At 35.8% G+C, this 22,648-nt stretch overlaps 3 protein-coding genes and 1 long non-coding RNA gene across 4 annotated transcripts; 3 read left to right on the forward strand and 1 right to left on the reverse strand.

The window, feature by feature from the left end:
- Window positions 1-1,179: 1,179 nt before the first annotated feature.
- LOC111796132 lies at window positions 1,180-6,584 on the forward strand. Its single transcript, XR_002815297.1, has 2 exons — window positions 1,180-1,332; window positions 6,463-6,584. It is a non-coding gene; the product is annotated as an uncharacterized LOC111796132 (long non-coding RNA).
- A 2,724-nt stretch (window positions 6,585-9,308) lies between these two features.
- Window positions 9,309-10,701, forward strand: LOC111794682 (myb-related protein 308-like). The gene is made up of 2 exons (XM_023676791.1): window positions 9,309-9,763; window positions 9,839-10,701. Exons 1-2 carry the CDS (start codon window positions 9,501-9,503, stop codon window positions 10,332-10,334), a joined length of 759 nt encoding a protein of 252 aa, XP_023532559.1. The 5' UTR covers window positions 9,309-9,500; the 3' UTR covers window positions 10,335-10,701.
- A 5,811-nt stretch (window positions 10,702-16,512) lies between these two features.
- Window positions 16,513-19,524, reverse strand: LOC111795606 (protein EARLY-RESPONSIVE TO DEHYDRATION 7, chloroplastic-like). Its single transcript, XM_023678131.1, has 4 exons — window positions 18,547-19,524; window positions 18,256-18,422; window positions 17,012-17,096; window positions 16,513-16,941 (listed from the first exon to the last, which is right to left on the reverse strand). The coding sequence occupies exons 1-4, from the start codon at window positions 19,362-19,364 to the stop codon at window positions 16,773-16,775; spliced, it is 1,239 nt and encodes a 412-aa protein (XP_023533899.1). The 5' UTR covers window positions 19,365-19,524; the 3' UTR covers window positions 16,513-16,772.
- Window positions 19,525-20,809: 1,285 nt separating this feature from the next.
- On the forward strand, window positions 20,810-21,616 carry LOC111795144 (putative CCR4-associated factor 1 homolog 8). Its single transcript, XM_023677403.1, has one exon. The coding sequence runs from the start codon at window positions 20,810-20,812 to the stop codon at window positions 21,614-21,616; it is 807 nt and encodes a 268-aa protein (XP_023533171.1).
- The last annotated feature ends 1,032 nt before the right edge of the window (window positions 21,617-22,648 follow it).

Genomic DNA, 22,648 nt, shown 5'->3' on the forward strand with positions numbered 1-22,648 from the left:
GTTGAACCTTGGCTTGAGACAGTGGAGGATGTGGGTGTAGGTGACCACGAGCAACGTTGCACCTACGATAGGTAAACATTGCACGATGCGCTACAGTAGTTGTAGAAGTTATCAAGTCTCGAACATTGTTGCATTGTTTTTATTAATGTAATGGAAACTAACAACACCAACCACGTCGATAAACTAGTACAATGAGATTATTTTATTATTATCTAAAATGATATCACGTTTGTACTTTGTTCTACAACGTCGATTTATATGCAACTCACTTCTTATTCTCGTGTCAATAACAACTTTGTGCTTCATCGAGTTAATCGACGATAACAACTGTAACACTCATCAAAGAATCACTAAATGTCGTAGCAAGAAAAAGATATTATCATTAGATTTAGGTTTACACGTACTTGTTGGATTCATGTCGTTATGGTTTGAATTCCACTAACCAAGATGTTCACTCCTATCTAGGTCAAAATCACAACATGACGTAATCGAGACACCATCAAAGAAAATTTACTGTCAAATTTAGATGATTGAATCTCAATTTATTTAAGAAAAAATAAACCGTAAAATTTATACTCAGTTAAAATTTATAGTTTATAATTTTATAAATTAAAAACATTATTTATATACGAGAATTTTAATTAATCTTAGAGGATAAATATTTACATTTAAATTTTTAAAAATTAAATTTACAATTTTTTATTTAAAAATATTTTAAGAAAGAAATAAGCAAAAAATAAATAAATTGGAAAATGACACGTTTGCTAACAGGCAATAACTTCCTTATTACCGTTATTTGACAGTTATCGAGCTGGCCCCACCCATAGTTATGGTCTTCTAACGCTCGCCAACGTGGAGTCCTTAAAATTCGCCACGTTTCTCACAATCTGACGTCATCTTGCGCTTTTTGAGAAAATTATTTCAGTATTCAAATTAGAACAACCCATGGGCTAATTTTAATAATTAATTAAATAAATAATAAATAGAAAAGTGTAATATTTGGACAGTTGTTGAATAATCCTCCAAATTGTTTAATAAATAATTTTTTAAATTTTTAAAAATTATATTATTTTTTACACGTGTAGGCATTTCTTCAACTCAATCTCTCTGTTTTTTACACGTGTTTCGGTGGATTAGCAAATAAGAAAAACAATCCCCTTCGTAAGAAGCTTACAATTCCTCGCCGGCGAGAGGGCGTCTGAAGCGGGCCGTTACCGAATATTCCGGCTCCGACACGGCAGTAAACGGCTGGTTAGGCGGCGAAAGGGAGGTTTCTGATGGGTTTTCTGAACGCCATTTGGAGCATTTCCGGATTCTTTGTCGGAATTTCAGGTAAATATTCGAGGGTTTTTTGTTTGATGTCTGAAATTTCGGAAAAAATAAGGTAATTATAAGTAAGATTAATGTTATTGATTGATAATCTCATATGTTTTTGTGATTAAGGAATATAATTACTTTATTTATCGTAAATTTAATCCTGTGAAGTTCTTGGAATTAATGTCTGATAAATTAGATCTATGGCAGTTTATGGGTATATTTGAAAACGTAAGGACTTAAACTATCAGAGCATTAGGCTTTTTTCTAGAATTGTAAGGGGAATTTGACTGGTCCGGTATCGTAGCACTAAGTTATAGGTCGTATGGACGGTTTCTAGATAGAGAGTCGTAGAGTTCTGTGTAGCCCGACTCACTTAACGCCTCGTTGCAGCGAGGTAAGTAGTTAAAACATGAGTAGCTAGGGATCTTGTGGTTAAATGGGTGCTTGGGTTATATATCGTATCGTGATAGCAGTTGAATTGTACGTCTAGTCATTGTTTTGTTAGAGATGAATCTTTGGGAGCATTTTGTTCCGTTGGTGTGAGATCCCACTTCGGTTGGAGATGGGTACGAAACATTTCTGTTAAGAGTCTGGAAACCTTTCCCTAGTGGACGCTTTTCAAAACCTTGAGGGGAAGCTCGGAAGAGGAAGTCCAAATAGAATAATATCTACTAGCGGTAGGCTCGGGCTGTTACAAATGGTATCAGAGCTAGATATTGGACGGTGTGCCAGCGAGGACGCTGGGCACCCAAGGAGGTGGATTGTGAGATCCCACATCGGGTGGAGAGGGGTACAAAACATTCCTTATAAAGATTTGGAAACCTTTCCCTAGTGGACGAGTTTTTAAACCTTTAAGGAAACCCAAAAAGGACAATATTTGCTAGCGGTGGGCTTGGACGGTTACAGTTGGTGTATCACATTAGTGGTAACTCATTGAGAAATATGTCTAGAAACTCATTTACGGTTGGAACTGAGGTAATATCGGTTGAAGATTGTTGGGAGAGGAGTCCTACATCGACTAGTTTATTAGTTTAGAACTCTGAGAAAGCTCTTTGACGTTGACCCCCTAAATCGAGTACTCTTTCTCGAGAGAGGTTGAAATATGGTTTATCTTTTGTGGCGATTAATGTTGGCATGATGCTCTGCCAACCGCTCCATTCCTAGAATGACATCGAAGTCACTCATAGCCTTGGGTCTGCTTTGCGCCACCCTTACTCTTCTTGTTCAACCCCGATGGTCGACTAGGATTTGTGGTTCTCTTGTTCGGGCCGTTTGTTATACAACGCCCAGTCTAGCCACAACCATAGCAGCTATCAATTCCAGCTCTGTACTGGCCTATGTGGCTTCTTCCACATTGTTTGCAAGCATGCCTTTCCTCACATTGTGGCAGTTGTTGGTCTGGTTGGTTCCGAGACGCTCGCTGCTGCGATCCCGAAGAACCACGATCAAACTTCCTCTTATTCCTCCATCTATCTCAACCACCAAATCTTCTAAAAGCACTATGGGTGTGCATATCTACGAGTATAGCCAATTCCTATACTTAAAGATAGTCGATTGACTCTAGCCAAGACTCGACTGCTGTAGGATCCACAGCTTGCCAATCGAACTGCAGTGGTTCGTACTCCCTGAAGTTCCCTAGATATCTAAATTCTTCAAACATGCAAATTCTGGCCTACTTGTCTAGCCACAATAGTCTCTAGAGCTTTGCCAACTTGGTTAGCCATAGTAGTCCGGACCATACAGCTTACCTAGCTAGCCATAATATTCTCGACCGCTTGCGTTCATAGCCACTCATAACTTTTCAACAACTAGCCCTAACGAGACTCTTACAAAACCACTAATCCTTAAAACGCGTTAACAAGGTTGACATTTTGCTAGAAGTGATATTGAAATCGGATAAAAAAACTGGCAAACAGAGGTCAAACGGGTGAAAACAACCTATCTCACGTGCCTATCTTCGTCCTCCCCCACGTGTTTTTTGCATTTGTTTCCTCTTCGGTTTCAAACTCGGTTTTTCCCTTTTTCCCTCTTGTCAACAATTCAACTTGGTTCCTTCATCAAAATTGAATAGGACAATTCTAATGTCTCGGGAATCATATGAACGGTCAACTACACAAAGAAATTCTACTTAACTTTGTTCTTAACAGGTATGAAAGTACCTGCAATTCTATGTTGAGTTCGTTTGCTCGAACAGGTCTCAGAGCTTTCACGAATCTGGATATGTTTACAAGGTCTAAATGGGGTCCGAGACAGAAATGATATACATTTTTCACTTCAGTCCTCTTCGATTCTCGTAAAAATAGATGAGGAATTTCGTGAGAATGAAGATTAAAATAGGAGGCAAAGACGAAGATGGGAAAGACTTGTGGAGATCTCTGTTGACGATAAGTTACCTTCAAAGAAGAGGTCTGTGAAACACAACAACTTGAACCCTGAAACGAAACAGGGAGTTCGAGTTAGCCAGCCATTAAAGGTCCGGAATCTCAAGCCTTAGAGTAGTCCAAAACCATTTACTAGGTTGTTGAATCAAACTTCTTAGGATTTTGATATGTCCTAAAGGAATGTTTGGGGTATGTAGATATCAGCCTGTCGGATGTGATGGTCAACACAAAGCAGTCCAGGTTGAGCTGCAATGAAGAACTTGTTCCTACAACAACTCAACCCTTGGCTTCTTCTCGAGCACAATATAACTCAACCCTTGAAACATACTATAGGTTCGGGTGGCCTATAAAAGTGTAGGGTGTCGGAGATGGCTTTCTCATCCTCGACCTCACTCTCCATGTTTCAAAATTTTCGTTAAATTTTACCGAAAAAGTAAACCAGACAGAAAATGGGATAGAGGAAAGGAGAATACATTTCCTTCCCCAGCTCTCTTTAGCTCACGAACAATTTTTTTCTTTCCACTTTCTTCTTATTCTCTGCTTAAACGGAGATTTCTCGCTTCCTTTAGGATTACTCCCAGTGGGCTCTCCATCTCCGGGAAAGAATGGACATTCTTATAAACAGTAGTTTCCTCTCTCGTCGAAAGCATTCCGATGGTTTGTTATGGCGTAGTAAAAGTTAAGAGTTTAGATAGCACAATGAGTCTCGGGTCTAGGGTTTCTAAGTCGATCCTTACTAAATCAAATTGGTTGGCTTGACCGAGCCAGTTACCTCAAACCACCTGTTGTCGACCGAGAGCTTAATTTTCCCATGGTTTGGTCTAGACCCTTCTTGCATGTCGGGCTCGTGTAAGTATTTTTATTCTCATAACACTAACAAAACCTATCGGTAACGCGCAAATCACATTGCGTCGTGGAAGTAAGTCGAGCATTATGTGTATTATTTTATGGAGGGGTCAAGGGCATTGGCATGTGGATGTTGTGAAATAAAGTGGGTCAAAAAATGTGGGCATCCCAATCTCCAAACATTGCACCTTTTGTCGCCGCGGTTGGTGCTGTGCTCACAGCCTTTGTTGTTCCCCCCTTCATGTCTTCCACATTCAGCTTTTCTATGCCCTCCTCTTCAATATTTCATCAATTTTCCTTTCATTTTCATTTTTTTTGACTTTAACAACATTTTAATCTTAAACTTTTAGTTTTCTCGAGTCCAATTACGTTCTTATTCCTAAAGTCAAACTACAAACTTATCTGACTAGCTCGGTTGAACAAATACTAAGATCTATTAGGGATGTGTGAGATCCTACATCGGTTGAAGAGGGGAACAAAACATTCCTTATAAGAGTGTGGAAACCTCTCCCTAGTAGATGCGTTTGTTGAATGCGATACGTAACGGGCCAAAGTAGATGTGCCAATGAGGATTTTGACCCTTAAGAGGGTGGATTGTGAGATCTCACATCGGTTGGAGAGTGAAACGAAACACTCCTTATAAGGGTGTGGAAACCTCTCCCTAGTAGATGCATTTTAAAACTGTGAGATTGACGGTGATACGTAATGGGTCAAAACGGACAATATCTGCTAGCGGTAAGCTTAAGACGAAGAAAATCGAGATCTAGGGAGATCTATAATTAATTGTCTCACTCAGAAATCAATCATATTGATATTACAAAATAATTATTAAAAAAAAAAAAAAATTAAAGGCTTATCTACCATGGTGGGGCCAGTCCCTTATATTCTTGCTTTTGGAAGGGGTAGGTGCCCCACATGTGGAGGACAGCCAAAGAGGTAGGTAAGGCCTTTGAGGATCACTTTGATTGGTCTTTTTCAATACCCTTTTGCACATGACTTCCACGTGCTCATGTGCTGGCCTTACTCCTATATTAATATTAATATTAATCAACCCACCTATTAATCTTTTGTTTTTGACTTTTATTTATATATATAAATTTTATCCATTGATTTCGAGCTCGAGCTCGACGTTTTGTTCTTATGATCCAATCAAATTTATAAAATATCTCGATTTCGAAGCTATTGAATAGGAACCCAGATATCAAATTGAGCTCAGAGGAACTGATAGACTCGAAAGAGCAATATGACGTTTTTGAGAGAGACAACTCCACCATGAATCCAAATGAACGGAGTAAAAATCAAGCATAAGACTATTGGTAGTCTTATGATAGATAACCTATTTACGTTATCACTACTGGAAGGTACAATCCCTGTTCGTAGGTATTTAGGTTAGCTAGTTTATTGATCGGTATCTCTCTATTTAGTCATCGGCTCACACACGTCTACATTGCATGATAACCTATTTTCGAACTAAATATCAAATTTTGCGTTCACACGATGCTATATAGGGTATCTGTTAAAACAAAATATGACAAGTTTTACCTCGAGGAACGGAAAAAACCCTAAAAAATAGGGTGGGGTAGTGTGTTGTTTCCTTGTGTAGCAAAAGGCATGTGGTGGTGAGGCATTGGAATTGTGTTAACAAGGTTTGGTTGGGGTAGAGAGACATGATGGTGTGGTGGTGAATATTAATTTATAATCAAACATTAGACCTAAATGATTAGGACAAACAACAAGGAAACAGCTTGCCCTCACAAGCTAATCACTTTTCCCATGTCCTTTCAAACATTATCCTTTTATTTTTACGAAAATACGTTTATCTGATAATACATAATTGAAACTTAATTTATCAGATAGGTCTGTAACCCGTACGTGAAAGTTGATGTACTAAAATTGTAATTTACTTTTGGTATTACAGGGGTATTTTTGTAATTTTAAAACGAACGTAGATGAGGCTGAAAGTAAAAAAGGAGCACAAGTTGTGACGTGGGAATAAAGATGATAGCTCTTTCACATATGAATGTAAAGTTGATTTGTTTTGATGGGTTTTGCTTATAACAGGGAAAAGGCGTCCCGAGAATGGTAGGTGAAACCATATAAAGCGTTACACAAGTGGTCATCTTTCTTATTCTCTCCCATACTGATTCTTTTCGTTTAAACATATTTCACTTACCATTTTCGTATTGTCGTCAGTCTTCCTGTTTTAAAACGGATCTACCAGGGAGAGGTTTCCATACCCTTATAAGAAATGCTTCGTTTCACTCTCCAATTAATGAGGGATCTCACAATCCACCCCCATTAGGGGCGAGCGTCCTCGTTGGTACATCGCATGTGTTTGGCTCTAATACCATTTATAACAGTCCAAACCCACAACTAGCAGATATTGTCCATTTTAGCTCGTTATGTATTGTCGTCAGTTTCACCGTTTTAAAAAACGCAACTACTAGGGAGAGGTTTTCACACTCTTATAAGGAGTGTTTCGTTCCACTCTCCAACCGATGTGGGACCTCGCACCATTACTATTCGTGAAACCTAAAGTTTTTGTTCGTTTTTGCTCGTTTTTGCTCGATTCGAGTGTAGAAAGAAACAAAGAATGAATCTCTCTTACCCAACTCATTATACTCATTTTGCACAAACTTGCACCACAAGGGTTTAAAAAAGAAGAAGAAACCAAAGGCCACACAACCACAACCATAACCCACATTCATTATATATCTTTTTTTTTGCTCTTTCTTTCATCATCACACCAAACTCCAAACTCTTCTAGAAACCCTTTTCCCCAACCCTTATTATTATTATTAATGTGCTCTCCCCCCTATTCACCAAAGAAAAAAAAGACCCACAACTACCATACCATCTACAATATTTATTTGCACGAGCGATCACAATTTGTTATCGTGTTCCGAGCATTTCTACCTACCTAATATTTACAAATATTACTCTACATCTCGATTTATCCATCACTGAATCGAGCGTCCCAGCCCCATAATCCCTGTAGTTCGTGATCATTCATCGAAACCCTATTTTGAACAAAACAGTGTCAGAACAACCTGTGTCATTCAATTTCCACATTAGTATGATCTATGTTAACCCCCACCGTGCCACACGATTCTTTCATCATACTAGACATAATCACTCATGTTGTAGGAGATGGCGTACCTATGCCTTTGCCCCTCTGAGCCAGAAACAAAAACCCATTTTGCAGTGACGATCTTTAATCGGGCTGATCTGTTATTGGTCAAGGCGAGTGAGAGGATTGTTACCTTGGTCTGATACCCATAATTCCTATAGTTTGAGAACGAATCATCAAAACCCAGTTTGATTAAAACAGTGAAACGTTTCCACCCACGATCTAAATTCATCTTCACTTCTAATCTATCTGATCTCGAGACTTTTTCGTATTAAAAAAACATAATAAATTACGAGAACCCACTCGAAAAAAAAGTTGATATTTTCCCACTTTTGCTTGTCTAGGATGCAAAGGCCACTAAACAATGTGGGGTGGGGCATGTGTACCAAATAATTGATCAAAAATATAAATGGGGAGTTAGTTCCCTTATGTCATTTATAGAATATATAAGCTGTGAATGTGCATGATAGTACATGCTGTCTGGTGAGTGAAGCAACATTTAGAGACGCAATTAAAATTATTTAATTATTTAATTAAATTAGTATAAAATAATAGTTATTAAAATATTTGAAACTTTAATATATACATATATTTTTTTTTATTATATGATTGAAACTATAATATATATGATCAAAGAGAGAGAGAAAAATAAAGGCCACCACCAGCCATTCCTCTTATCTAACCTATCTCACCAACTCACATCTAGAAGCAATTACCCCTTTTTTAAAAATGAATATATAGTTTAGTTGTAAACCTAAATCGTGTACATTAACCACGGTTAAGTTAACTTATGTTCTATTCGTATAAGTAACTTGTGAGATCCCACATCAGTTGGAGAGAGGAATGAAACATTTTTTTGTAATGGGCCAAAACGGATAATATCCGTTAGCGGTGGACTTAACTGTTAGCCAGACATCGGGTGGTGTGCTAGCGAGGTTGCTAGGCCCCCCAAGAGATGTGGATTGTGAGATCCTGTAACGTTTGGAGATGGGGAAACATTTCTTGTAAGAGTGTGAAAACCTCTCTCTAATAGACGCGTTTAAAACCGTGAGGGATACGTAATGGGCCAAAGTGGACAATATCTACTAGCAGTGAGCTTGAGCTATTACGTAACTAAATCGAGTCTCGTGCTTACGATTTAAGGTACAGAGTGGGCTGGATACACAAATTACCTGAAGTGACACAGCACGTGGAAGCAAAGCCTATTTAGTGGTGCCACGAAATTCATGTACACAACGTGTTTCATGTGTGACTTGTGGACATGGAACTACTGTACGATATACACGAGTTTGTAATGTTCAGCAAAACCCTACTAGCTTCTCTTCCCCTCGTGCCCAATAATTTGTAGCTACTCTTTTAAGTTGTGGTGTTCCTTTATTTGATTATAGTCATATACCGTTACTTTCTTCAATTCTCTCAAATCGTTTTTAAATGTATTTTTTCGCTCACGTTTTCTAAAACATTTCTAGCAAACGTGACTCAAGGTCCTAACATATACAGATGTTGTCGAACGAGTGTAGTACAATTACTATCCAACTAATGCTAGAGGGCGATTATTTATGTTTAAAACTACTCTAGATGCTTAAAAAAAAATAAAAAAATAATAATTTTGAAATTATCCCGTGAAAAGGCTATAAAGGTACGCCCAAATTACAGAGAAGGGCTGGCCTGAGCGTTCCTGCAGCGACACGAAAGGGAAAACCGCCATTTTCAGCAACCACAAAGCAAAAGAAATTGTTTACTAAAACTCCGACCAACGGCGGCGCAGACCCACAACCCCTACTGGGTTTCAATCGATTTTTCTGATTGTTCTTCCGCGAGCTCAAATGGGTCGGTCGCCCTGCTGCGAAAAAGCGCACACAAACAAAGGTGCGTGGACCAAAGAAGAAGACGAGCGCCTCATCGCTTATATTCGAGCTCACGGCGAAGGCTGTTGGCGTTCTCTTCCTAAAGCCGCCGGTCTCCTCCGCTGCGGGAAGAGCTGTCGATTGCGGTGGATTAACTACCTCCGCCCCGATCTTAAGCGCGGCAATTTCACCGAAGAAGAAGATGAACTGATAATCAAGCTTCATAGCCTTCTGGGTAACAAGTAAGTTTGGGGGAAATTTCGATGGGGAATGTTTTGTTTGAGCATTTTAATTCATGGGGTTTGATTTTGATTTAGGTGGTCTTTGATTGCTGGGAGATTGCCCGGAAGAACAGATAATGAAATTAAGAATTACTGGAACACTCATATTAGAAGAAAGCTCTTGAACAGAGGAATCGACCCTGTTTCTCATCGCCCCATCAACGAGCCTGCTCAGGAAACGGCTTCAACCACGATCTCTTTCAGTGCTAATGATGTGAAAATGGAAGAGAAATCATCCATGGCTGTTGAAGATGATACTAAAAACATAGAAATCGAAACCCCAAATGAAGAACGGTGCCCAGATTTGAACTTAGAGCTCAGAATCAGCCCACCATATCAGCCACACCCTGAGAAAATGGTAGCCAAGAGCCTCTGTTTTGCTTGTAGTTTGGGATTACAGAACAGCAAAGACTGCCACTGCAAAATTGTGTATAATATTGGGACTTCCAGTGGGAATAACAGCAGCGTTGGGTATGATTTTCTTACCATAAACAACAGGATTCTTGATTATAGAAGCTTGGAGATGAAGTGAATTTCTGATTTTTCTTGAAATCTCTCCAACTTCTTCACTCCCTCTGATTTGTAAGATTTACAGTTCATATTGGTATAGTATGATTATGAGTACAGTTGCAGAATTAGTTCATGATTTTCCTTCTTTTTGATACTCATTTTGGCTGACTGAGATGAACAAGAACAAAGTAGATATCATTTTCTGGGAAATGGGTACTCATTTTTGTGCCATAGATATCAATTTTCTGTCCATTGGAGGGTGTGGATAAGCTCTATGAGGAGGAGAATGGAGGGTGACCCATCTCTTCCATAGTTAAAGCTCTGTTGTTTATGATGTTAAAAAGAGGTTGAAATTGAAATAATATAAAAAGGGGGGTTGAAGGATCTAAGCACTGTTCGTAGTACCATTCTTTGTCTACCAAACTTCTTAGCATTTATATCAGCTCCATCATGACTCAACCTACCATATATATCCACTAGAATTTGGATATCTGTTTCCATTTATCTTCTTCCCCTTTTTCCCCCTTTTCTGCCTTATCATGCAACTCCCATTATACACCACACTTTTGGTCGCTATCAAATTTCTCTTACCCTTTCTACTTTTGATATCCGTCACGCTACCCACCCGTATATATACCATAAATATGATTAAGATATACGTCCTTAATCAAGAATTCAGGGTTTCAAATCTTCATTCAAGAAGACAACGAGTGCAGCTTTACTTCAATCCTCATTGTCTAAACCTGTTGCCATTACCCCACAGGTAGTTGAAACCCTTTATCTAAAATCTTTTTGCCCATTAATGCAATACATGAATTGGGTTCAGAATGTCGTTCACAATGGTGAATCTGATCAATAAAGGGTAAAGGGCGACTGAGTATGCTCCCCGACCCTCTTGTCCATGTTCTCTTTAGGGCTCCTACGGTTGTCCAGTTGAAATTTTTGAATGATTGGGTATGCTCCCGACCCACATCCTTATTAGTCAGTAAACTTGGAATGTCGATAAAAAGTTTTAAAGCCACAATTTTTAGATAAATTTTAGCTAAAAAAAAGTTTAATAATTTACTAATTTCCCCAAAATGGTAATCCTAATATTGAGATTGAGCACTACTATAAGGTATTTGTGTGAATGTGACCAATGAGAATTACCCAAAATTCTTTATAAACTAATTGTTTTTTTTATATTAATTTGTCTAATTTTGACCAAATTAGATGAGTCATCCCCACCTCCCAAATCTTATCCATGATTTCACTAACTATATTTATGTTTTTTTTATGGGTCTCATCATCTAATTTCTTATTATATATATATATATATATATATATATAAACAAAATATGAATAATATATATACGGGACTTCATATGTATTAGATTCAGACAATTCAAAAATTCAACGAGATTCTATATGTTTAGGTTTATTTTATTTTACTCTTCTTAAAAAATAAATATAATTTTGAAAAATTTTAAAATTCAAAAACTAAAACGAAATATAAATGTGAGAAATAATAATAATAATAATAAGAAGATAAATAAAAAAAATGATTAGATAAATGAATGGGAAAATTAAATAGTATGGGCCAAAAAGAGGACACTTTTACAACTCTTTCACTTTTGTGTCTCTTTTTCTAAAGGGGTTAGGTTGAGAGAATAGAAGCTTCCACTAGATATTTTTCTCCCTCCCCTCCCATTTGTCACATTTCATTTTATTCCAAAGTTTATATCACATATTTTATTTTATTCTAAAGTTTAATTCACTCATTTCATTTTATTCCAGGTTTTATTTCCACTTTTTTCCACATTTTTTCATTTCAAATTCACCCATTTCATTAGATTTGGATCGGTTGGTTTATAGAATTCGGGACTTTGTGATGGTTGTTCGGTTCGTCGCTGAAATACATTAGGATAAAAAAAATCTTTTACTGTGTTCGAAAAAATAAACGAGATAGTAAAATACGAGTGAAAGAGATGTCTATAGGCAGAGTAGTGGAATACTGTAAATTTAGTCTCCTAATTTTATTTAAAAAATGTGAATTAATTTAGGGTTTTGAATAGATATTCGTTATTAATATTGTTTCTTATTTATTTTTTTATTTTAAATATAAAATTATTTATATAAAAACAAAAATTTTTATAGTGCTATAAAATTGGATGACCTCCCAAATGATAAATGCAAACAAAAAAAATTCAAATATGTAAAGAAATATTTATTAAATTTTAATATATAATAATTTACTCTTAAAATTCATAACAATTTTATTCTGATCGATATAGAATAGATCAACGAACACTTTTTTTACCTAGTTTTGATACAAGTTGTCCCGACACGATTAATGTGTTACCAATTTTATATAAAAACCTTAAACTATAAATTTAGTCTACAATATCAAATATTTTCGATCTGTCTTAATAATAAATAGGTTAAGATTAGGCGGTAACCCATTTTCGGATTGGTTGGGTTCTAAAAAATGTTAATCCGCGAACCGACCTGAATATTTAAAATTAAAAAAATTCAATCAATCTCAAACAGTAAAAAAAAACTATATTTAAATTAGGTAGTACAAATTAATCAGATTTTCGAGTCATTTGAACACTTATAATAAAAATTCACAAACTACTACTACAAAATAAAAACTTAAACCTAATATAAATGCATAAAAAAAATAGAAATATAATGAAAAGGGAACGGAATGGGGAGGAAGGGTAAAAATGTAATAAAAGAGAAGTGATAGGGGCAAAAAAGGGAGAAGTGAACATGAAAACGTCAGCATCGGGAAGGGTACCTAACCTAACCTAACCTAACCACACCTAACCAAACCAAACCAAACCAAGCCTCCTCTCTTCTTGGGGTTTATTATTATATAATGTAATTAATTCTATTCATCATCATGTGCGTTGTTCCCTACGTGGACCCACCTCTCTCACCACATCACATGCCCCTCCTCCCACCGACCTTCTTTCCTGTATTATTTTCAATTTTTTTTTGCCACGTCAACCTCCTCTTATAACTTACGTGGAATCTATTAATATTTAAATTTTATTTATATGCCCAAAATCTCAAGATAAAACTAACAAAAATAATAAAATTTAAAACAAGATTATAAGTTATCATTTATTTAAAAATTATTAAATTTTAAAAGGTTTAAGAATATTTTTTTTAACGGTTTTCATACTAATATTAAAAAATAAATAAAAAATTTATAAGTTCGAATGTATTTTTTAAACAAATAGTAACCATTTATATCTAAAATATTTTTAATTTTAGGATATTATTGTTTTAGCATGTATTTTCTTTAATTTAGTTTAAAAAAACATCAAAATTTAAAAAAATAAAAAAATAAATGGTAAATAATAGGAAACTAATTAATTATTAACAGAGCGATAACATTCAAATTTTTAATCTTTGAATTCATATGCTAATTATTGTTACACGTTTAAATAATACAATTTTTAATAGATTAAAATTCATTGATGTGGTTATTAATTAAATAAATAAATAAAATACATTTTTTATGTTCCACGTGTGAATCAAATTAGATTAGAACAATTAATTTGACACGTCATCGAACAGCATGGAACCACACGAAGGTCAACTCCTAACCCTTAATTTATTATTTTTGTTATATATTATTAATATAATTAATGTTTTTTCTTTTTATTTTTTCAAATAAGTAATTACCATAAATATTTGGTTTTATAATTGTGGCTGTTTTCCTAAATTAAAAAAAAAAAAAAAAAAAAAAANGGTTATCATTTAAAATAAATAATAATAATAATAAATTAGTTTAATATTTATGGATGAAATAAATTTTAATAGAGTTTATGTTGGGTTCAACCGTTATTTTTAATGTAGCTAAATTATTAAATAATTTAACGAATTTAATTTTCATTCACTAAAAATTTTTTAACAAAATTATTTAACACCTGTTAACTCATTAATTACATAAATATATTCAATAATTAAATGATATCTAGAAATAAGTAATTTCGAAGTAAAATATCGAAAATCATGTAAAAAATATGAGTTTAGCTTATTTATATTTATTATTATTTAACAAAATGTTTAACTGGACCGCTTCGAAAATGAAAATTGTATATAATTAAATAGGAAGAGAACGTAGAATATTTTAAAGGAATTTTTATTTTTACTTTTAAAAAGAAATAGGGTGAGTTAGGTAATTATATTAATGAGGTAACAACATAATTAAATGTATATAATGTAATATGATCAACCATATATTATATTGATTAGCTACACATTTTATAACTTGCTTTAATGGCATAATGTTTAGGTAAAGAAAAAAATATAGCACAAAGTTTGAGTTGAAAGGAAAAGAAAAAGGTAATTAATAAGGTTGGTAAGATCTATACTATAGTCCATGATTTAGTGAGAGAAAAATATGACTTAGAGAGAACAAAAAAATAAAAAGAGAATTATTTTTTTTTTAATTTTTAATTTTTTAATTTTATTGTTGTTGGGTTAGTTTTTTTTTTTAAATTTGAATTGATAATATTTTTTAAAAAATTAATAATATTTAACGTTTGTAATTGATGAAGTGATGTGTTCTAAATGTTTGATATGAGATTTTAGTTATTGATGTAATTGTATATTGAATAATTAAAAATTTTAAAATAATTTAGAAAAAGAACAACGAGAACCCTCTCAACACTACCTACTTAACCCAAATCGAAAATAGAAGGTTGGGTTGGGTTGGGTTGGGTTAGGTTGTCAATTCTATTCGGGTTATTCAGGTCATTAATCGAACTAACCTGAAATTTCAATTAAGTCTAAAAGAGTTTTCTAACCTAATCTATGTGCACGGGATATGATGTTTTGGTTTTGATAACTTCTTTATTACCATGAGTGATGGTGATGGTGATAGTGATGGTGAATATATTTTTTAAATCTCCAATTTTTTTAAAAAATTTATTCTTTTAATGTTAGCGAGAAAAGGTAGAAAGTTGAAAAAGAAAAACAAAAGATATTTAGCGAGTGTTTGCAAGCACGGTTTTGAGTTCGGGTGAGTTTGACTTCGAAATCCTAACTCGTGTTTGAGGCAAAGGATTGGGTACCTTGGGTTCCACCCCGCCCTCCAAATCCATTCTAAAACCATGTTTTCTCTTTCTTTCATAAATTTTTCACGTCTTAATATAAAACCTAATAAACATATAATTCCACAATTTTTTTTTTTAAAAAAAAAAATCGGATGATTTTCAACTTTCTCGTGTTGGAACAGAATATTTACAAAATCGTTGTAAGATCAAACATTATTCCCTAAAATTTATTTGAGATTAGTCTTTTTCTTCCTAAGCAAGTTTTTGAGAAGGTTTGACTTAGTTGTTCGTTTTTTTTTTCCTTTCAGAATCATATCAATCAATTTTGATTTTTTTCGATCGAACAAAGTAGAGAAATATTTTCATTGGCATTGAAAAAGTATAACCTACGCAATGAAAAAGGAACCACGAACCACGAACCGCAGTTGCCAATACCTTGAAATTTTGATATAAAAATTAAATTATCAAATCGTTTTCCACTTGAGATAAGGTGGAAAATAAATATTGAAGAAAATTGCAAAGAAGATATGTGATGTTTTCTCTACCACTTGATCTTCCCCTCAATTATTTCGTCATGTTTTTTTCTAACATTATCCAATTATATATATATGTATATATTATATATATGTATACATATATGTGTATATATATATATGTATATTATATATATATATATTATATGTATACATATATATTACAATCTGAATTTTTTAGTGAATAGACTAAAAAAAATAGACTAAAATAAAAGGGTTGAATGAAAATTAAAAACTTCTAAATTTATTTTATCTTAAAGTATGAAGCGAGATAAAAAGAAAAAAAAAAAAAAGACGAGTCCACATTCGCTATTAAGAAGATCGTAATCCCTGCCTTGTGGTCCGTCAAGAGAAAGGGTACGACCATTCTTAGTAGGGAATAAACCAGTCCTAGATTCAAAAGGTGTAGTTAACCAAGTGAACTTCCTTTTTCTATGGACGGCTTATTTTGCCGTCAAAGTACCTATGGTACCCGTTCATATTTCTTTGGTATCCATTCATATTTGGACTAAGTAGCCAAAATCGGGTTATAAATTCATCTCCATTATTATATAATCTTAAAATAAAAAGAACATTATTATGCAATCTTAAAAAGAAGAACAAAATTAGACGGTTAATTCTCAAGGTAGACATTATTATACTATCGTAAAAGGTCATGATTTCTGACATAGTATTTCTTCTACTCCGAAGAGAAAATCGAGTTTTAGTTAAAGGGAAAGCTATATATGAAGGACAACATCATGAACCATTGTGAAGGTCCGTGATTCTAAGCACTCGACCGAGTCCACAAACAATTATAAGAAACCCACAATGTTGGACAATAAATTACACACAAGGAGGAAAGAAAAGAATCCAAGTATGAACAGAGGGGTATTATTTAGAAGAATGGGAGTGGGCAGCTGCTTTTACAAGAGTGGTGGGCTTGAAAGCACTTTTTGGGTTTAGAGCCTTTCTGATCTTCAAAACAGCCCACGCTGTTCCAATCGCATGCCCTGCTGCGCCAAGCCCTTCATTCGTTGCTTGGGCTGCTTGATCTCCATATCTGTGGATCAGATTATTAAGAACATAACACACTAAATTCTCCACCAAGATGGGAGTTTCCAGTGGCGTACCTGTCTGAAACAAGGCCTGTGGTCACAACGGCTGTGGTTGACATCACATTCTTCCCTGCTACTTCAACTGCATCGCATACCTTGTCTGTTCATCATCATACAAGATTCATAATCAGTAAACCACTTCAGGGTTCGTTTTCAGATATGACATGATCTAATCAAATGCGTGTGTATTAATGAAATCGGATAGCAGATGTTGGGGTTTAGGCACTCGAGGCCAAACCCATCACGACGGATTGAACTGGGTCGGTTTGGATCATTGAATGTAGTTCCACTCGTTCAATATCTGTTGTTTGAGCCCATTTTCAACTTCTCCTAAACTGATAAGTTGATTGGAGCCCAACAGTTGTTTCATGAGTTTTACATCTCAGACTAGTAGTGAAGTGACATTTGTAGCTAACATCTCCGACAGGTAGTTAAATGACATTTGTAGCTAAAAGAAAGGCCTACCAGTGTCGAGTAGTTAAATGACGTGTTGTCCATGGCGGATACCCCATTCCAAATCCCTTTTACATGCTTCCATCTTAGATAGGTCCTTAATACTTCTGTTGTATTAATGTGATGTGCATGACCGGTTACCATAACCATGTCTACACGCACCAGGGCCCCAAAATATATTAGAGGGAAATGTGACTAGTGGTTAATTTTTCCTACCCGAGTTATATGATATATAAGCTATGATGTTTCTTTCTTTACTTATAGCTATATAACGACTCTCAAACTTTTTGAGACCTTGCTTTCAAACTCCCTTTCAAATCTATTTCCTCCTCACATTTTCTAAAACATTTCTGGCAAACGTAACTCGAGACTCGAGCATACGCCCCGATATTATCTCGAAGTCTGAATTTCCCACTGCTGACTTGTTCACTAAGTTAGAACAAATGCCGCACCATCGCTATCCCACTGCCGCAAGAGCGCGATTGTGACACCCCACACGCTAACATAGAAAGAGATTCTCCTAACGAGCTATTCCATGCCTAATCCCAGTTTCGATTAAAGAGCAAAGTAGGCTATAGATCTTACACCAACCCATTACGCCATAACCCCATAATTCATCAAGGTTGATCCCGAAGATCAGACTCTTGATAACAACTTAAGCACTAATCCATACCAACCAAGTTCCTATATTCTATGGTAATCAAGAGACTTCAGCTTGATGAAGATACAGATAACAGCAATCTCAAGCAATAATTCAAGTCATAAGTTACGAGAACAAGTAAAGGGATGAGAGTTGAAGAGCTTACTGAATCCATCCAATGAAGCAAGGACAATTTCTCCAGGTAGAAGGCTGAAGAACTTCTTCCCAACTTTGGAGTTCACTATTGAACTTGTGAAGAATCCAGACACCTTCACAACCCCAGAAAGTATTCCAGTCGCCACTTTCTCCGTCATCTTCGTTAGCTTCTTTACACTGAAACAGAACCACAAGAACACCATAATCCCATCAATTTCCAGTTCTTCATTACTTCAATCTCTAAACTACGATCATTTTCAGTGCGTAATTACAATGAAAAAGGGGTAAAACAATTGCAAACCTCTTAATACTTCTCATGGCGGCTGGACTGATCTCTGCATCAGAACGAGGCCCCATTCGTTTCTTCATGAACTCATTGCCCCAATTCAACCTATCCACAGTAACATCCCCACACCACAGAATTCCCTTAATCACCTGTCCAGAACCCGCCGCAATCAGCCTCGCAGCCTTCCCACTGTAATCGTCAACGTTGGGAGCCAACGTCGTCCAATAAGCCGCCGATCTCTCTTCCAGTAACTCCTTCTTCTCCTCCGATGCGGCCATATCCTCCGGCGAAATTTCCCTAGCCACTGACCCATCCAGAACCTCCCATTTCCCCGATCCCTTCACCGCCTGCACAGAAAAACAACTGTACTGATCCAAAATCCGATCCAACTCCTTCAATAGCTCCTCCTGCCCCTTCGACGCGACGGTCAGACCGTAGTTCAACATTTCGGGCACTGAATCGTGATTTTCCAACGATCCATTAGGGGGAACGCTGAGAGTAAAGAAGTAGTGAGAATCGTCAAGTTTCACGGAGGGCTCATCTTTAGCCAATGGCCACTGAAGTTCATCCCCAACACGAGCGAGTACGGCAACGACGTTATTCCCCTGGTTGAGACCGACGATCGAGAACTCACCAGAAGCGAGTTCAACGCTGTTTTGTTTTTCGATCAAGTGGACTATAACGCCCGGAATTTTGACGAGGACTTGCTCAAAGGAATCATGGTGTTTTTGATCGGAAACAGGGGCGTCTTCTTCGGGGAAGAGATTCTCGGCGAGGTCTTTCATGTCGACGGCGGGATAGAGGGAAGGTGCTGAAGAAGAAGAAGAAGACATGGATGGATTCAGAAGTGTTTAGAAATGATCGGAATGAAGATTGATCGATCACCGGAGAAGAGAGTTGCAGATATTTATGAGAGGGAAATCGTAGGAAGGAAGGAAATACAGAGCGTGTCGGTTAGCATACAGAGCGCGTGGCATTCGTCGAGGTTGCCGCGTAGAACTCGCGGTCTTCTTCTACTTACTTCTTCGTTCTTTCCTCTTTCAGTTTTAAGCCAAAAATTGTTTTTTTTTAATGGTAAAAATTAAGAGGATAATTAATCTTTAGTAAAATAATAAATTTTTATAACAAGTTTAGTCTTTTCTAAGTACCCATTTATTTTTTAATTTTACTTTCAAAAAAAATATTTATATATTTTAGAAGAGACAATAATATATTCGATACATAATGTTGGACAAAAATCAACTTTATAGTGTCTAAAATAATTTCACGGCAATATAGAATTTTGTTTGAATTAAATCTGTTTTGGCTTGTTACATATTGTCGTCAGTCTCACGGTTTTAAAAAACGTCTACTAGGGAGAAATTTCTACACCATCATAAGGAATGTCTCATTTCTCACCCCAAGTGAGATCTCATAATCCACCCCTTTAAAGCTAGCGTCTTTGTTGGCACACCCCCTCATGTTTGACTCTGATACCATTTGTAATAGATATTGTTTGCTTTAGCCCGTTACCTATTGTCCTCACCATTTTAAAATGTTTCTAATAAAAAAATGTTTCCACTGATACCATTTGTAATAGATATTGTTTGCTTTAGCCCGTCACCTATTGTCCTCACCATTTTAAAATGTTTCTAATAAAAAAATGTTTCCACACTCTTGAAGGAAGACTTAGTTTCTCTCTGATATATGTGAGATCTCACAATCACATTGATATGGAAGAGAGATAAAAAAGGAAAAGAATCATTGGAGAAAACAAGCTCATACTCATCCTTAAGATAGACACAAACTTATCAGTGACAAGCTTTGAGAGAGAAAAATCTACAAAAAAAAAAAAAAANGATGCTACAATGGTAAAACTCGAGATCACGAGGAGAAGAAATCATTCAAAAATGAGATGACGGTGTACATAAATGAGATCACGATGGACGGTAGGACGAAGACTATCTAAGGCAGTAAGTGGTCACAACTTGTGAAGCAGGCACAATCAGTAACAAGGGAAGTGGGACAACAAGAGGGAAATACGAAGTCGAGAGATAGAAAAACTGAAGGCTAGTTTAGGTCGATTCCTAGGGCTACACGAGACGACACTTAAATAATCATTTTAATTTAATTTTATACTTTTAAAACATCAAATTATAAAAAGAAAAAAGAAAGTAAAATTACAAAATCTGAAATTAATGTTCATATAAGGAAATATTTTCCTTTTGTGAAACCCCCAAAGGGTCTTCTTCTATAACAGCAAACCAAGAACAGAGAGATTTTACAGCGATTGAATCAAATGGGTAGAAGAAATCGAGCACGTCCTAGAAGAAGAACACCTTCGATCCAAGAAGTTTGGGCTTCCAATTTCGATCATGAAATCCTCCGCCTCGAACGCTGCCTTCAAGCTAACCATATCCTATCCATCGACACCGAATTTCCTGGGTGCATTAGGAGCACCCCATGGGGCTCGATCGATGAACGCGTCTACGAAGATCTCCGATTCAACGTGAACCAAACCAAGTTAATTCAACTGGGTTTAACAGCTTCTGATGAATCTGGGCAAGTCGCCGGCTCATGGGAGTTCAACTTCTCCGATTTCGACCATCAAATCGACACTCAAAATCCTTCATCGATTTCGTTTCTGGAACAGAACGGTCTCGATTTTGCGAAGCTCAAGAAACAGGGGATCCCCTTAAGCCTATTCACTCTAAAATTCTCGCGTATCATACGAAGAAGCCGTGTTCGTAAATGGGTCACATTCCATGGATTATACGATATTGGGTATCTTGTGAAGGCGATGGGGGTAGCCGAGGAGTTGCCGGAATCAATGGAGGAATTTGCAGAGATGGTGGCGCGTGGAGTTGGGGTTGTGAGGGATTTGAAGGAGGTGGCTCGGTGGTGCGAAGGGCTGGAACAGGGGAAGGTTGGGCTTGAGAGACTTGGGGAATTGCTGGGCGAGAAGAGGTTTGGGATGAAGCACCATGCTGGTTCGGACAGCTTGTTGACTGCTTTTGTGCATGCGAAGATGGCGCGGTGGCTCGGTTTGGAATCAGGGTGTATGACGGCCATTTGTATGGGCTTCAGAACAAGTTCAAGGACATGAACGTGAATCAGAGGATCATGTTTGGGCAGATTTGTTGTTCGTTGTGGGATTATGAATGATTTCTATGAGTTTTTGTTTATCATTATGGAGTAGTTTTAAGTCGATCTCGGTGTAAGTTGAGAAAATCTTCTGAATGAATTTGAAATTTTAGTTGTATTGATTTGATCGTACAACATGTTCAAAGTCTAATTAGATTTGGATGTAACCTTATTCTCGAATTGGTGCCTCGAATAAAACATACATGGAATCAACAGAGAAAGGTCTGATCACAAATGATAAGGAAATCAGTCCAATAGCTCTAATACCACATGATAACGAATCAAACTATAAAACTCTCGCACCAAATAATAAGAAATCACTACAACGGGACAACGGGAGTAAGATTCAAATTAACTTGTTGATCGAATATCTCAAGACAAGAACACGGGTTTGAAATCTGAATCACTTCATAAACAAGACTTATCCTGTCAAACTTTAATGATTATACATGCAATCTAAACTATATAAAATTTTAAAGAAACTTAGTCATTGTTTAAAGAAAAGTACAAAACTCTGTTTAAGTTACTTACAAATACAACATACATACTCTATATAACCTCAAAATAAAACGGTTAAACTCATTACAAGAGTTATAATATTCCTACTGTATAACTAGCGGTAAAGGTAACTAAACTAAATAGGAATAAAACGGTTAAACTCATTACAAGAGTTATAATATTCCTACTGTATAACTAGCGGTAAAGGTAACTAAACTAAATAGGAAGTCTTAAAATATATTAATAAAATAAAATAAAATAACTTTATTATTCTTTTAACGTGGCATAAATTGAAATATGTTTTGATAATTTTAACAACATTTTCTTCCCATATTCGAAATATAGTGTATGATTGATGTCTCTTAGTTCATATGTGATACAAATTTTTTCATTTCCAAAAAATTCAACTAAATTCAAATAATAATAATAATAATAATAATCTAACCTGACCTGACCTTTACAGTTTAGATTGGATTGCATTGGTCTAGTTATCAAA

Source organism: Cucurbita pepo, chromosome LG05 (genome assembly GCF_002806865.2).
Source record: "Cucurbita pepo subsp. pepo cultivar mu-cu-16 chromosome LG05, ASM280686v2, whole genome shotgun sequence".
Classification (NCBI taxonomy): Eukaryota; Viridiplantae; Streptophyta; class Magnoliopsida; order Cucurbitales; family Cucurbitaceae; genus Cucurbita; species Cucurbita pepo.

Excerpts from the sequence above, each read along its gene's own strand:
- LOC111794682 (XM_023676791.1), top strand. The coding sequence starts at position 9,501 with ATGGGTCGGTCGCCCTGCTGCGAAAAAGCGCACACAAACAAAGGTGCG. Across the intron at positions 9,764-9,838 it reads CATAGCCTTCTGGGTAACAA|GTGGTCTTTGATTGCTGGGA; the intron begins GTAAGTTTGGGG and ends ATTTTGATTTAG.
- LOC111795606 (XM_023678131.1), bottom strand. The coding sequence starts at position 19,364 with ATGTCTTCTTCTTCTTCTTCAGCACCTTCCCTCTATCCCGCCGTCGAC. Across the intron at positions 17,097-18,255 it reads TGCTTCATTGGATGGATTCA|ACAAGGTATGCGATGCAGTT; the intron begins GTAAGCTCTTCA and ends GATGATGAACAG. Across the intron at positions 16,942-17,011 it reads ACAGGCCTTGTTTCAGACAG|ATATGGAGATCAAGCAGCCC; the intron begins GTACGCCACTGG and ends TCTGATCCACAG.
- LOC111795144 (XM_023677403.1), top strand. The coding sequence starts at position 20,810 with ATGGGTAGAAGAAATCGAGCACGTCCTAGAAGAAGAACACCTTCGATC.